Raw genomic sequence first — 14,888 nt, forward strand, 5'->3', positions numbered from 1 at the left:
TCAACTTCACTATTTATATTTGTAGAAAAAACACATTTCAAGCATTTAAGCATAAGCCTTTAGATCAAAATGGCTTTGAGATGATGAAAAACACAGTACATTCAATCAGGTCTGTCCAAACTTTTGACTGGTAGTGCATGTCTTCTCTGTTTGTTGCACACACACACACACACACAAATACACACACCAAATAATTCAATCACCACCCTGTCAAAGACCAAAGAGAGTTTATATCTTCTTTTGTAATATGGATATTTACAGTCACAAAAACTACTTCAAGTCATCTGAATTTTAAAACACTACTAAGAAAAATAAGGTGTAATTCTATAGGTTGGTCCTCAGGGATGATCCTAAATACTTCTAAAACCCCGATCTACTCAAAAGTACCCAACCAAACCCCATCTTTAGAGACAGCCTCCACTTGTGGAATGTTTTCACTGAGGAGCAGTCAACCTCACTGCCTCAGGTATTTGCCATCACCAGTAGCACTCAGGCTTTTTTTTTTTCACATCAGCATTTACTATCAATAGATGCAGACAGGCAAAATGACTTGTATGAGCATGGACAGTGGCCACAGAATGAAATAACTTCACCTGGGTCAACTTTACCTTAATGAGAGCCACTGCAAATAACAACTGAGAAAAAAAGACGTTCAATGTAAAATGAGATATATACCATTTGAAAAAGCTTTTCTGTTGGTCAAAAGTAAATCACATTTTGGATTATTGCTAAAGCCATGTGTCATGCTTAAAGTCACACTGAAATGAAAAATAGCTTTTCTGCCTTTTTAGCTAATTCCAGCTTTTATACCATACAGCTATTTGACAATTTATGCCAAAAATAAAAGACAGAAATTGTATTTAATTGTATTTTCATATAAAACTCTCATTACGTGAAGTGGTGACTTCATCTTCACATCATGTACCAGGAGCATACATAAAAAAAATCCAAGCAATAAAACCATCACATATTCTTGAACAATCCACCCCTTTGCCCCTCTGATCAAATAAGACTGTTTCTCTCCCTAACTGATCTCCCATTGGTTTACATTTCTGAATGATCCCGCCCCACATTATGTCCCACCTCAACATCCTGCATCAACAGGAAATACATCACATTAAGGAAGCGAGATGCTCTCAAAATGCAGTTTCATTGTGACTTCAAGTAAGTAAAGTCATGTTATGTTAAGACCTTTGCTTACAAAATAGTTACAGTTTTAAGGAGGATATAATCTATCTTTTAAAATATTGACTGAGGAATTTCAGAAAGCTTTTTTTTTCTAGATTTTTACCAAAATCTAAAGCATATATATATATATAGCAGTTTAGAACAAAACACTTTTCACAAATGTATTTCATGCGTGTTACAGATAATCAATAGCTTGCCTAATATTATAAAACCTGTCTCCTAGAACAACTTACTATGGCAAGTGAAGGATTCTAATATTTTGTGAGATACAATATGATGTGATTATAGCATATCAAAGTGTATATTTTTGATCCAAGAAGAAGTACAGGATAACAATGTGATTCTTTAGTGATTGAGCAGGATATGTATCATTATAGTTCAAGTAATTTCAAGGTCCATCATTTAATGCATAGAGTGCAAACTCTTTTTGTGTGTGTGTGTGTGTGTGCACGTGTGTATAATGCCTGCGCTCTGTGCAGTGAAGGAAGCAGATGAGAATATGCATGAAGAGGGGCTTGTGTATATTTTGGTTAAGTTGTACTAAAGTTCATCCTACAAGTGTGTGTTATGGATACTGTTCTGTTTCTCTTGGGGAGCAGGTTTTTCCTCACTCTCTGACTCCACTTTTTCTCCAAATACTCTCAGCACATCCCAGGAGTGAGGCAGCAGGCGGTGAGAGAAGCCCAGCTCCACCAGGCAGGACACTGTAGGAATACACAGCAGAGAGGCTAGCATGGCCAGAGTCCTGAAGGGGAAGTACTGTCTGATGACCCCGTCCTCCTCCCTCCATCCGGGGAAAAAGATTACCGGAGGGATCCTCAGCAGCGGCTCCCCGCTCAGCACACGCAGCAGCAGCCCCACTACGTAGCCGCTGATTGCACCGTAGCTGTTAGCGCGGTGGAAGTGCAGCACGCAGATGAGCTGTGGGAGGATCATGCAGTAGATGAGGTCGCCGCTCACCAGCCAGAAGGCAAACACACTGTCATCGGCAAAGGCCAAGCCTGTCCCTGCCAGGCCCACCAGCAACACACTAGCACGGATCACCCACTGCAGCTCTCGCTCAGAGGCCTGCGGGGAGAGAAGGGGAGGAAGAGGACGATCAAAATAGGGCCGCATTTATGCTGGTGCTAAACCAAACACACACACCCACCCATACACACACACAAACACACACACACACCTGCGTCCTCAAAGTCGTCTTGTATATGTTTTGGGTAAACATGGATGCAGAGGATAGCAGCACAGAGTCCATGGAGGACATAACTGCTGCAGCCACAGAACCGATGCCTAACACTGACACCCAGGAGGGTGTGAGGTACTGCAGGGCCAGGGGCAGGATCTTCCCTGCCTCCCCTCGCTCATAAGGAGGGGGCAGACCATACGCTGTCTGGTTCCAGTCTTAGAGAAAGGAGAGAAAGAGAGAGGAAGAGATTGATAGAGGCAGAGAGAGAGAGAGACAGACAGAGGCAAGGAGAGAATAAATAACAGGGGAGGGTTGTAAGTGCTAAAGGTTAGGGTGAAGGTTGCTGGGAATTTACAAGCAAAGGGAGTGGAGGAGGAAGGGAAATGTCTAAAAAAAACCACTTTTGCACATGTATGCCTACTGGTCATATATGCATGCTTGTAGACCTGCATGCCTATGTGTGTAAGTTTGTGTGTATTTATGCACAAATGTGTGCTTGCATTCATGGGTACCTGTAGAGGCAGCCACTGCTCCAATGACAACTGAGGGGATTCCCATAATAAAAACTACCCCAGCAGCAGCAAAACAAGTGACCTGAGCCCGAGTAGAGGAGGCTGCAGAGAGGATCCGCTGGTGCAGAGCCTGGTAGGCCAGTCCTCCAAGAGCCTGCAACACACACACACACACACACACACAAAAGCTTTGTCAATAAGCAACCTGATCCTTTTAGCCTGAAGTATGGTTTCAGTAAAAAAAAATCCTCAGACTTACTTGACTTTTCACACATACACTTTCACACACAACAATCCTTTTCTTTTTCTTTTTTTTCAATTGATCGACGTGTTGATGATGTGTTATATAGTGATGTGTTATATATGGGTTATGTAATATATAGGTTATCAGACTAACACACACGCACACACACACAAACACAGGACTGAAATCTGACCAATAACAGCATCTCATCTGCCCATCTTCCTGCGTCCTCCAGCTTCAGTTCACCCATCCATGGGTCATTATTTGATTGGTTCAGAAAGGCTGTGTGTGTGATGTCAGTGGATGCAGGATTGAGAACCAAGAAGGGAATGCAGAGCCACTGAAAAAGAAAAGCAGCAGTTAAAGCAGAATCGGAGACATCCATTACATTACCTAACATTCTCCCTGAATGCCTGTCTTTACTAAGGTTCTCGTTTAATTCCCATTACTCTGTCCCCTCCCCCCACCTTTCTCTCCTCTCCATCCCTTCTGTCACTCATTGTTTTCTCCTACAACCCCACGCCCCCACTCCTCCCCCGCTTCCTTTATATCTCACCAGGCTGAAAAAGATGAAGGAGAGCTGAATGATATCAGTATAAGCAACAGAGTAGAGACCGCCCAGAAATGTGTAGGTGATGGACACGGCTGCTGAGAGAATGATGGAGAAGGTGGAAGACAGCCCAAGAATTACACTCATCGTCCCCCCTGGAAATCACAGAGAAAATTAACTCAGAGATGGTAAGCACTAGTGTCTATGTTATCACAGGGTAAAGACAAGAGATTGGGGGTTTTAGTCAGACATGAAGCTTCAGGGCTGAAGTGTTACTAACCCAGAGCAGCAAGGATGCAGGCAACCCATAAGATATCGCTGATCAGAGCAGGAAACAACAGCGCTGTGGTGAACGAGTTGCCATAGTGATGTTGAAATGGGTCCAACATGGTCACATAGCGCTTTGATCTCATTGGTTTGGCAAAAAACAATCCTCCTAAAGACAAGGACGTCGACAAACAACAAATAAATCAAGCAGAGACAAAAAATGACTTTTTTAAAAAAAGTTTCTCTCTCATAGGAAATGTTCTGATGATTTAAAGCAGCATACACATATACTTAAACAAGATCCTACTATTTGTTTGTTGAAAGATCATGTTCCATAGAATCAGTGCAGCATTTTGAGACTATGCCTTCAGATAACTATTGTTCATCATGCCAGTGTTACTGCTTGTTCCTAATGCTGACTGTGTAACACCTTTGTCCTGCAGATACTTCCTTTCTCCATTTTTGCTACTTATGTTTTATTGTAATTGCCAGAATTCTCTTAGAGCTGATATGTAGAGAATGTTTTATGACTCGACCATTGATAATGCATTGTAAATTGTCAAAAATTAAATTACACTGACAATGGGAAACCCCGTCAATTTGTTTTTCCCCTATTTCTGAAATATTGTGCTTTTTAGGAGATAACGTTCCTGCATGTTTCTGTGGTGCAAAGCCTACAATACAGCCTCAACCTGATCCAACATCTGCTGAATCAGACCCTTCCTCTCCAGGGATTCTGCCCAGGCTCCTTATCCAAGCTGTAGTCATCTCCCGTCTGGACTACCGTGACTCTCCTCTGGAGTATCAGCCCTCACTACTCCAGAATGCTGCAGCCCGCCTTACAATGGCCCCTTTTGCTTGCTTATATTAAATACAAAACCCTGGTGCTGGTATACAAGGCTGCTCACACAGCGGTCCAACCCATACCTCTAGGCCATGGTCTAGCCTTACAATTCAGCTTGTGGCCGTTGCTCTGCTCCAACCGGTTGCTTAGCTCTCCCTTCCTTGCAGTGACCTGTCCATTGCTCTATTCAACCTAAACTCTATCCAACCTAAACAAGATAGTACAGCAGTCACTCCCTATCTTCCGTTGTCATCTGAAAACTGATCTCTCCAAGAAAAAAAAAAAAAAAACCTCTTCGTCAACCACTCCACTACCTTCCTTTCCCTTTTAGCACCTACCACTAGCTAGCACTAATAAACATGATGACTCATTCGAGGCACAGGAATATCTGGTACATCTATCGCTTGGTTGTTTTGGCTTTGAATTTAGCACTCCCTCATATTGGTTGCTTGCAATGATCTGGGAATGCAAGATTATTGTACTGTTGACTTGAGTCACTCTAGATAAGCAAAACGGCATGAAAGTAAAATGTACATGACATGTCTTGTACAGCAGCTGTTCTCCTTAACAGCAGGTGCCACTGGAGTGTGTGTTGGCCTGCTGTTTGAAGACACAAGCCCATGGTGCTGCTTACCCACAAGAAAATTGATGAGATAAGCGAGAGGCCCCATGGCCCAGATGAGACCTTGAGCGGGAGAATAAACAGCCTCAGCAGTACCCAGAACATAACCTCCTCCAACCCAGGTGGCTACAGACAAGGGCACAGAGCAGAGCAAAATGCAGTGAGAAGCAGAGACAGAAAGTACATAGCAAGGAACATAGCATACCCACAAGGAACACACACAAGTAGTACAAAATTGCAAACATAAAGAGACAAGTCTCACCTGTCATGGTGAATACCCCCACCAGAACATTAATGTTGCGGCCCCCGACTATGGTGACCTCGCTCTTGCTGCCATCACATTTCTTCTCCTCTTTCTTGGATTTTCGAGATGCCCAAATCCCAATTGCCAGAATGACAACATAAAAAGCCACCACGGCCACCAGCCCGGGGATATCCACTGCCATCCTCGCTTGGTTACACAATACACATTCACCTCCAATCAAGTCAGGCGGCCAGTCACATTGATGAGGGCAAACATAAAAAACACAATAAAATGACCTAGACAAGTACACACAAAGACACAGACATACAAAAAGAGTCAAAATTCCAACGCCAAAGATTAGACATAAGATCATAAATCTTTGCCTGGTGTGTCTAGAGTGTTTTTGGAACCTCTTGTAAGGTGTTTGGTCATTGGATTCTTCACACTACATTGGATATTGTGTTGACTTATTTTGACTAGACTGGCTCCAGTACTACTTCCTCCAAGATCACTATTATAATACTTGTTGAAAATACAAATAAAAATTGCGCAGTTTCATTCATATAAAAAACGGAATTAAATGAGTTTGAGATGAAAAAAATGAAAGCACCCTGTCGATTATACACTTGTACATGCTAACACACGCGCGCGCACACACACACACACACACACACACACACACACACTTTACCTTCATAAACACTACTGTGTTTTCTGATGTACATTAGTTTTTATGTTTACTTTGTTTTCAAATATTTATTTAATTAAATGCCGTTTTCACAGGAGGATTGCTGATTTCAGTTTAATTTTCAGTTTTTTAAAAGGGCTAACTCTGCCGTTTTCTAAGCTAGGGTTCAAAAAACCGAGGCTGAAAATTATTTTTAGGACTTTTATCTAATTTCAGTTAGTTTGGAAGGCAGAGATTATTTGATTTCTTTTCAAGTTTCACATTTGAGTTTTTTTCATCTTAGTTTAGCAGAATATTTTTTCAGCGTATTTTAAAGGATAGTTTTACGTAATTGTTGCCAAATATCACATAGATGAAGAGAAATATAATAGAACATAATAGAATAGATGTTTCAGCAAATACTTCAATGTAGATAGCCTATTCCATCTGACTTTTATCAAATCACCGGTAGCCATGCTTTGTAGGCACGTTTGTTCCTGTTTGATCTTTTTTCACATTGCGAAAGCATGCGGACAAATATCATAAATATACATTCTAATCTCCATAAACATCTAATCTCCATAAACATCTCATCTTTATAAACATCTCATCTTTATAAAACATTTCAATATTACCTGTGTGTTGATTTCAAGTCCTTTCTGCCAAACGGCTGCCTCCATTCAGGTATTAGAGGAGGTTTGGTAGCAGGTTTGGTAATTCACTGCTCTCCTCTATTGTGCTGCCGCTGAAATCTACACGAGATGCCAAAATGGCTAACAGCCTTTAACCCACCATGAATAAAGTAGCAGCTTAGATCTTCAGATGAGGACCTCCCACAACATACAGTAGTATGCAGCCTGAAATGTGACACCATACCCCAGCCTCAGGAACAGAGAGCACGTGTGTTGTGCACGCATAGCACAAGAGAGATGAGAAGAAGGGTAGGCTATCTCACATTTCCATTTCTTTGTTCGTTCGCACATTTCCCCCTCTTTTTCCATTGTCATTTTCCTGCCATTGTCTTTCTTTTTCCATCATATTTTATCTAGGCCATTTATCCCTCTCTCAATCGGTCTCAATTGTCTTTGTCGTGTGCGCGCGCACATACGCACGCACATACACACACACACACACACACACAACCCTCCTTACTCCATTTACGGGATCCAGCAGTCCTACCTTCTGTCTGATGTGTGGACCGCTGCCAGGGATGGTCTCAGGACAATCCAGAAAATCACATGCGTTGACTCCCATCCCTATGTATTAGGGTTCTACCACATAAAATAGCCTACTGGTTCACTCCTCACCGGAAATCTGACAGAAATGGCTACTGAGATGCGCGCTAGATCCGATGCCAGTGCCCTGGATTCTCTGGTCCGCGAGCCACCCATCGACGGTTACCGGGAGGACAAGTCTAATACAGCGTACACTGCGATTACTTTGATAAGAGCGAAAGCACCTGGATCCGCTCCCTACCAGCAGGCTGCACCCACGTCATGCGCCAGTGGTCTGTAATTTGAGCAACACAGGGTCCACGTCTCACGGCTCCGACAGTGCGTTTGTCCTGTACACAAACGTCACTTGTATAAATTTGTGGACAGGTAAGCTTAACCCTCATCCTACCCACTGGGGTACCCGCAGACCCCAGAGGTATACTTTTTGTCATATCGCACAGGTGCTTTATTCTATCATTCCAATTTTTCATGACTTTGTCAATCAATTTGTTCCTAATGACTTCATATCATTGTTTTCTGTTTCTGTTTTAATTAGTGCTTTTTGAAAAATACCAATGTATTAAAGCACCCAATTCCGCGTATGCAGTTTTAATAGATGGAACTATTTATTGAGTTCATGTTTGCCATGGGTCCTAATTTAAAGTATCACACACTATCAGGGGGGGTAGGGGCACTCTGTCAGTCATTTTGAAGGAGACAGACACAGATGCAGCAGACACAGATTTCCTCATGTGCTCTGTCGACAACCCTAAATACTGCTCTTCCTAAGGTAAGATGATGTTCAAAGTCAGAAATACAATACATAATTTAATTAACTATAACTTTCCTAAAATAATAATAATCTGTTTTTTGTTTTTTTTCAAGTTAACATTTTGCTATGATGGTTGTTTCTTACAGTAGTTTATTCTTGGGGTCCTTGTATGTTAAAATATGTTGGTAGGATAAGGGTTAAGGCAAAGCTTATCCCTTAAGGGCAGTTTTACCCAACTAAATGATTCCTCCCACTCCTTAGTCTTGCCATCCCACCCCCCCCACCCCCAGCTTCTGCCTGCCCAGCTTATTCAGTGTAATATTCTGTCCAGTTTGGTATTGAACCAAAGATGACAAACACAGTTACTAAGTTTCACAAGGGTTTATTCTCATCACACAAAAGTTACAAGCACATTAGCAAACTCTGTTACTTTGTGAAGGCCAAATCCCCTAAGCCATCCCAGCCTCTCTTCCCTTCAAAGAGGGACCGTGGAAATACTCTCAGAAATTATTCCGCCTGCTGTCCAAAAGCTTGGGCCAGAGGGAATCTGAATCTGCCTTTATCACAGGCCCGAGTAATCTGAGGAGTATCCAGCAGAGGAGAGGACTCACTTACACACACAGTCACACACAAAGATAAACTCTCACCAAACTGCCTACTGCTTTCCCTCAAGAGCTAGGTCAGGGCCATCCCACATCTTTCACTATCAGACTCCTCCTCTGTTGGCTCTAACACTTGCATAGATCACACGTGATTCTAATCAGAATCACATGGTGTGTCGCTATCAAGACTTAGACCGGCCAAAGACAACTCTTCTACCTCAGCAGCATTTGTATTACTCTGGAGTCATTCAGTTTCTCCTGACCCACAATAACCTCATCTCCCCCCTAATCTGCTTCTTTCATTTTGCATGTAGCCGTCTTCTCCTTGCCCATCTGGACACTCTCTCAAACACAGGGATCTCAGAATCCATAACCTACATTCCTGCGCCAGAAAATAACCTCCATCAGTAGAAAACACAATGAAATAGTCATGAAACAACTCTGAAGGACTAGACACTAACTCTATAGTTAACTCCCTGTAGAATGTGTAAAGCAAGGAGAACTTGTGAAAACTGGTGATTACAGATGTCCGTCTTCCTGGCTTCCGAGAATATGGACACAAAGTCTATTCTGATAGTGTTCCTCTCGTGTGTTACATAGTTACATAGTGATTGTCCCCTGTGGAAAGAGATTAGTGCCAGTGCAGAGATGGTATTGTCATGCTCAGCTGAATTTTTAAAAAAAAAAGGATTTGTTGAATGAATTCATTTGAAAATTGAATTTGTAAGGCACAATTTAAAATTGAATACAACGGCGTGAAAGTGAATTTGATTGGCACTGAATTTAACTGTAACTGTCAGTTTTCTTAATTTTTTCAGATTCAGCTTCCTGAGAAACACATCCAGGCACAACGGGCTTCCCCCTGAGTGTCGACTGGAAGGTACTACCCCCTCTGAGGCTGCCAACATCGAGCCCGCCCCACTCTTCCCTCAGCCAGCCACAAGCCATGTGGCACTGTGCTGCAAATCTCCACAGCCAATAATTGAGCCTTATTCTCCCCATGTAGAGAAAGAGTTGCAAATTGTGCCCTAGCTACTAGACTTTGGCTGCATAGAATGTGCAATACATCAGTTTGCTACCTTGAAGACAGTTAGGATTCTATTTTTGTGACACCGCATAACGGATTGTGGGGCTTTGCACCAGCAAAGTGGCATTTTCGTTGAACGCGCACAGGTTTTTTTGACACCTCATCTCCAAATTATAAAGACGAGCAGATGTCACTAAATTCACGGTGAGAAATATCCCAGAACACGAGCTTCAGAGAATGTAAACACTTCTACTTCTTCTGTTATTACTTTCCTGTTAACAAAGCATGCCACTGCCGTCTAGTGTTTCAGTGGTCTACGCACACAATCACCGATGGCAGAACCAGAAATGCTCGCACCGCCGTAGGCATCTACGCTGTTGCTACGGCAGCAATTCAACGCAGAAGTATAATTTTCCCTTAAGGGGTGTGTCAGTAATGATTAAGCAGCGCTGTGCAGTTTTGGTGTCAAGGATTACGGGGATTTGCGCTTGCATCGGCCACCTGCTCAGACCATGTCAAAAGCGCAAGGTGCAAAGCACAAGTGAGTTCTATGCTATTTTCGTGGCTTTACCAAGCGATGTGCACATGAACAGATCCTATTCAAAGCTTAACAACCCTTTTTGTGGATGATATGTTGGCCAATTTAACTTTGATATAATTCCCTCAAGCAGGAAAAACATAATATACATTTTTCATTCTAACACATGTGGCTGTGGTGTGAATGTCATCCAACATAGAACTGTCAGTTCTCAGTGGGGATTGTGGAGGCGGCTGCATCCTCTATAGATGTCAGGAACTGGCTGGTGGATGCTTCCCTCAGGTAGCCAAACTGTCCCTGCAGTTTGCCGGCAACTTTTGTTTGGCTCTTTGCCTAATATCTGTCGTGCGGCATTGAGAATATTCAATATGTAAATTGAATATCATCAATAAACTGGAGAAAAGTTACTGTCCTCTACTAGTCACTCTCTGGTTCCTCCCGTCAGTTTAATCTGGTTTTGGAAGGTCACCGTTATGGCTGGTGAATGTGAACCTAACCTGTTAATGATGAAATTGTCAGTTATTAATTTGCCCACCTGGCAGTGCAATGCCCAGAAAAGAAAGACTTAAGAGACAGAAAGTGAGGGAGCAACAGCTAGGGGTGGGAAGACCAATTCTTTAAACTAAATCGATTCTGTCAGGCTGTCCGACAGTAGTGAATCCATTGTAGGTACAATCCCTCAGCCGTCCTGAAAACTACAGTTTCCTATGTAAAGAACTACAACTGTGTTAACCCCTCTGAACACCCAAAACCGTGCCCTGATAGGCTGCCAGTCATTTCACACCTAGGTGTGAAATCACCTATCTTAAAAACCAAGTGCTGCCATTGTTCTGGGGCTCTCTCTCTCTCTCTTCTTACTGCTGGTGGTCCAGAGGGACTGGTGTCCCTTCTCCTGCAGGCCCGAGGCCTGCACTGTCTCCTGTCTGCTCCAAAACAAAGTGAATATGCGCAGCCTACCCTCTCTTCCCTGTAGAAGCAAACTGTGGATGTGAAAGGAACTTTCCCCTGCTAAGAAAGCAGAAGGACCAGAACCAGGACAGAACCAGAGGCCTACACCAAAAGCCTATGACGTGCTGAGAAGCACACAAAACTCTCTCTCTCTTTCCCTCCACACGCGACAGACGTGGCGAACAGAGAGAAATACAGCTGGATCACCGACCCAGACATCAGGACGCAACGGAACAATCTTTTTCCAAGCCAGAGTTTGAAACTGCAAGCTTCGAACCGCGCACAACGTGACAAACAAAGGACTCCAAGTAAGACTGTAACAACTGGGCATATAGCGTAGCAACAGCATTAGGAAGACAACAGATATATATTCAATGAAGTGAATGTTAACTGTTTGCTAATGTTAAATTGTTGAGATACATTGCATTTACCAACTGTTGGTCTGTTAACACCAAATAGCCATCCCACATGTTAGATAGGATAAATGCACAAACTTAGGGTTTGCATGTATTTTACCTCCACTAACATGATCTAACTTTATGATCTCATAATATCAAAGAATATATCGTTATTCTCATATTCCATTGTTAGATAGGATACCTGAATTTTCATTCATTCAGTTCACTAACTCCATTTAGGCCTACACAGCTTTCCCTCCATCTAGGCCTATGGTGTATTACCCTTTGTTCCCCTCTCTCACAAAGGACAAGCACCTGGCCATGTGGCCAGCATGTTCACATGGCAACTTCACCCGTGTTTCAATTGCCATGGGGGTGAGTAGATAATGACTGAATTTTCATTTTTGGTTAAACTATTCCTTTAAAGCAGTGCACTGTGCGCCACAGGCAGGGCTCTGACAATTTGGTGATGGAGGAGAACAGTCCAGAGCAGTTTGCCACAAAAGCTTCTACCAAGAGGAAACTGATGTCCTTGTGCAGAGGTGCAGAATATCCAAGAGTGAATATACGGCACTTTAAGTAAGTCGTCAAAGGCAGATGATATTAAATTATCTTCAGAGGAGATAACATATTTGGTTAACATGTTGCTCTGGTTCTAGGAGAACCATTGGCGAATGTAAGAAACGGTTCAATGATATGTCATGGCTCCTGCGATCAGAAATGGAATCAAAGCCCTGCTCCTGGCATAAAAAGTTGGGGTCGAAGCCCACGGAGAACAAATGGCCCTGCAGCGGGGCTTATCTTGTAACTCAAAGGAGGTTTTATGGACCCTGAAATGGTCTGGGACAATCCTGCAGATTTTATGGCCCTTGGGTCTGTGGCAGGGTGGACTGGAGTTCATCCTAAGTTCGCCCTGACCTGGTTTTGGATGTTTCTGTAAAGAACATCAGCCTGGAGGTCCGAGAAGCGGATGGTCATCTGAGGTTCAATATAACCTCATCCCTGTGGGGGTGAACCAGAATGAGTCCAACTTGTCCAAGGTGTCCTGTTATGAACATTATCTAGGCAGAAGATGTTATCGTGACAACTTAAGCAGGTGTAAACAGCAAGAGGAATGTGGACAACTGGTGGTGTGGTGTTGGTTGAAATATGTGTCTTTAGTGATCGGTTGTGTATGAGTTAAAATCCAGAGTATTTTAGGTATATAATGGGAAGGCTAGATTGCAGTAGATAGAGCTTGGTCAGAGTGCTACTCGAAGTGCTGCTGGTTTGTTGCCAAATACATGTTTCCTTCTGTTTGTTCCTTAATTTTTCATTTTCCTTGTTTTTCTTTTCTGTATTTTTACATTTTTATTAAATTTTTGAAAGGCACTTCTGGTCCCGCCTCACACCTCTTCTTGGTCTCTGTAAGTTTTTCTTTCTTTTTTAAATGCCCTCCTTTCCATGAGTTTGTCATTAATAGGGTGTACACACAGGAATGTTCATGAGGGGTGGTTGGTTAGGGATTAGGTCACGGCAAAAGCAAACTAGTAATAATAAATACCCTGAATTGTTACCCATAATTCGAAACCTTATCAGCAGTGTCAGAGAAAAGAGTCCATCTGGGTTGGTTTGGCAATAAGAATATAACTTGTAAGTGCTCAATAATATTTAAGCTGTTGACGAGGTTTAAGGGATGGCCTTCCTTTAAACAGGCTTTAAACAAGCCATGGACCACAAAGCTAGTACACTAGTACGATTACTTGGGAACCTCTTAAACCGATCAAAGCAATGCTGACCTGGTCACACTGTCTAAAAAACTGGTGTGTTTTCATACAGGGCTACTTTAGATTTTGAGATGCTTGACACCAGTGACATTCTTATGTCAATATGTGTTAGATCACAATGTGAGGAACACAATGGAAAAGCGCTTGTGGTTGGAGTGGCCCCACAATTGGCAGCCTTGGGGGAGGTGGTTATATGGCATGCCCTTTTGTCATTTTTACCCTATGCAGCAGTCACTAAAATTACCAGACACTAGTTAATAGCTACTAGCAACAGCGGAATAGTGACAAGTAAAAATTAGAATAGGAACTAGTGATTAATAAATAGTTACCAGTGAATGTTGTGGGCTTATATAAATTACTTGTGTTGCTGTCGAAACGTTGGTTTTGTAAACAATAAAGAATTCTGCATCGGAGCTATGGGAGAGCGGCTACAATTTTTTACTTAGAATTTTTATTCCTGGGGGGGGCAGCACCCTGCTACTACTGGTGTGCGTTTCAATCTACTTTCATTATATAAATTACTTAACATTGCGTTTGGAAGGCTTGAATCCAGTAAATAGATGTACTGATATTCACAAATGCAACATAACATGACACATAAATAACATGCAAATAACGGAGAGACATTTGCATTTGTGGAAACTGTGAAATCCAATATTAAAAGTATTGAGAACATTGAATACAAGACATTTGAATACAAATTTGGATTTATTTTTGCAAATGTCATTCAAGTTATTTGCACATTTCACAACAATCTTCCCATGCATTCACAAATGTTGGATCATAATTCCAAATAATGGTCTAATAATTTACTGATTTGAGACAAGCCTACAAACTTGAATACCAATTTGTAAAGATGACGTTACACATTTACAAATCTGAGTGCACATTCACAGCTTGTGATGTATATTCACAAGTCTGAGTACATATTTTCAAATATGACACCACACATTTGCATAATAACGTAATTTGGCTTTATACACCCCATAATGGACGAAGCGTGTAGAACCTGCACACTATGCTCCAATGGTACCTTTATTTAATAGAATTACACAGACGTTTCAATGCCACTGGGTCTTCATCAGGTATCCAAACATCCCATCTAAACACCCCAGTCTCTTCGCTCGTTCTCAGGAACAGAAAACTCTGACCCCTGACAGGTAATGTAGTAAGTTATTAACCAGGTATAGGTGATTACTACACAGTCACAGTGACCTGATTTATCTGAGGGCTTCATGATGCCTCTGAAGCTGTGGCAGGGGCGTGGTGGCCCAGTTGGTTGAGACGTGTACCATGTCCTGG

The 14,888-nt window shown here is 42.3% G+C and overlaps 1 protein-coding gene across 5 annotated transcripts; it reads right to left on the reverse strand.

Annotated features, from left to right (window-relative positions):
• Positions 1-7,728, reverse strand: LOC139933205 (high-affinity choline transporter 1-like). 5 transcript variants are annotated; one of them, XM_071927256.2, is made up of 9 exons: positions 7,501-7,728; positions 5,673-5,950; positions 5,423-5,536; positions 3,958-4,113; positions 3,684-3,832; positions 3,321-3,467; positions 2,884-3,037; positions 2,369-2,586; positions 1-2,256 (listed from the first exon to the last, which is right to left on the reverse strand). In XM_071927256.2, the coding sequence occupies exons 2-9, from the start codon at positions 5,854-5,856 to the stop codon at positions 1,741-1,743; spliced, it is 1,638 nt and encodes a 545-aa protein (XP_071783357.1). In that variant the 5' UTR covers positions 5,857-5,950; positions 7,501-7,728; the 3' UTR covers positions 1-1,740. The 5 variants fall into 5 exon arrangements, with proteins under 5 accessions (XP_071783357.1, XP_071783356.1, XP_071783354.1 ...); XM_071927255.2 differs by lacking the exon at positions 7,501-7,728 and adding an exon at positions 6,957-7,095; XM_071927253.2 differs by lacking the exon at positions 7,501-7,728 and having other exon boundaries at positions 5,673-6,303.
• Positions 7,729-14,888: the final 7,160 nt, after the last annotated feature.

Source organism: Centroberyx gerrardi, chromosome 4, assembly GCF_048128805.1.
Source record: "Centroberyx gerrardi isolate f3 chromosome 4, fCenGer3.hap1.cur.20231027, whole genome shotgun sequence".
In the NCBI taxonomy this organism is placed as follows: Eukaryota; Metazoa; Chordata; class Actinopteri; order Beryciformes; family Berycidae; genus Centroberyx; species Centroberyx gerrardi.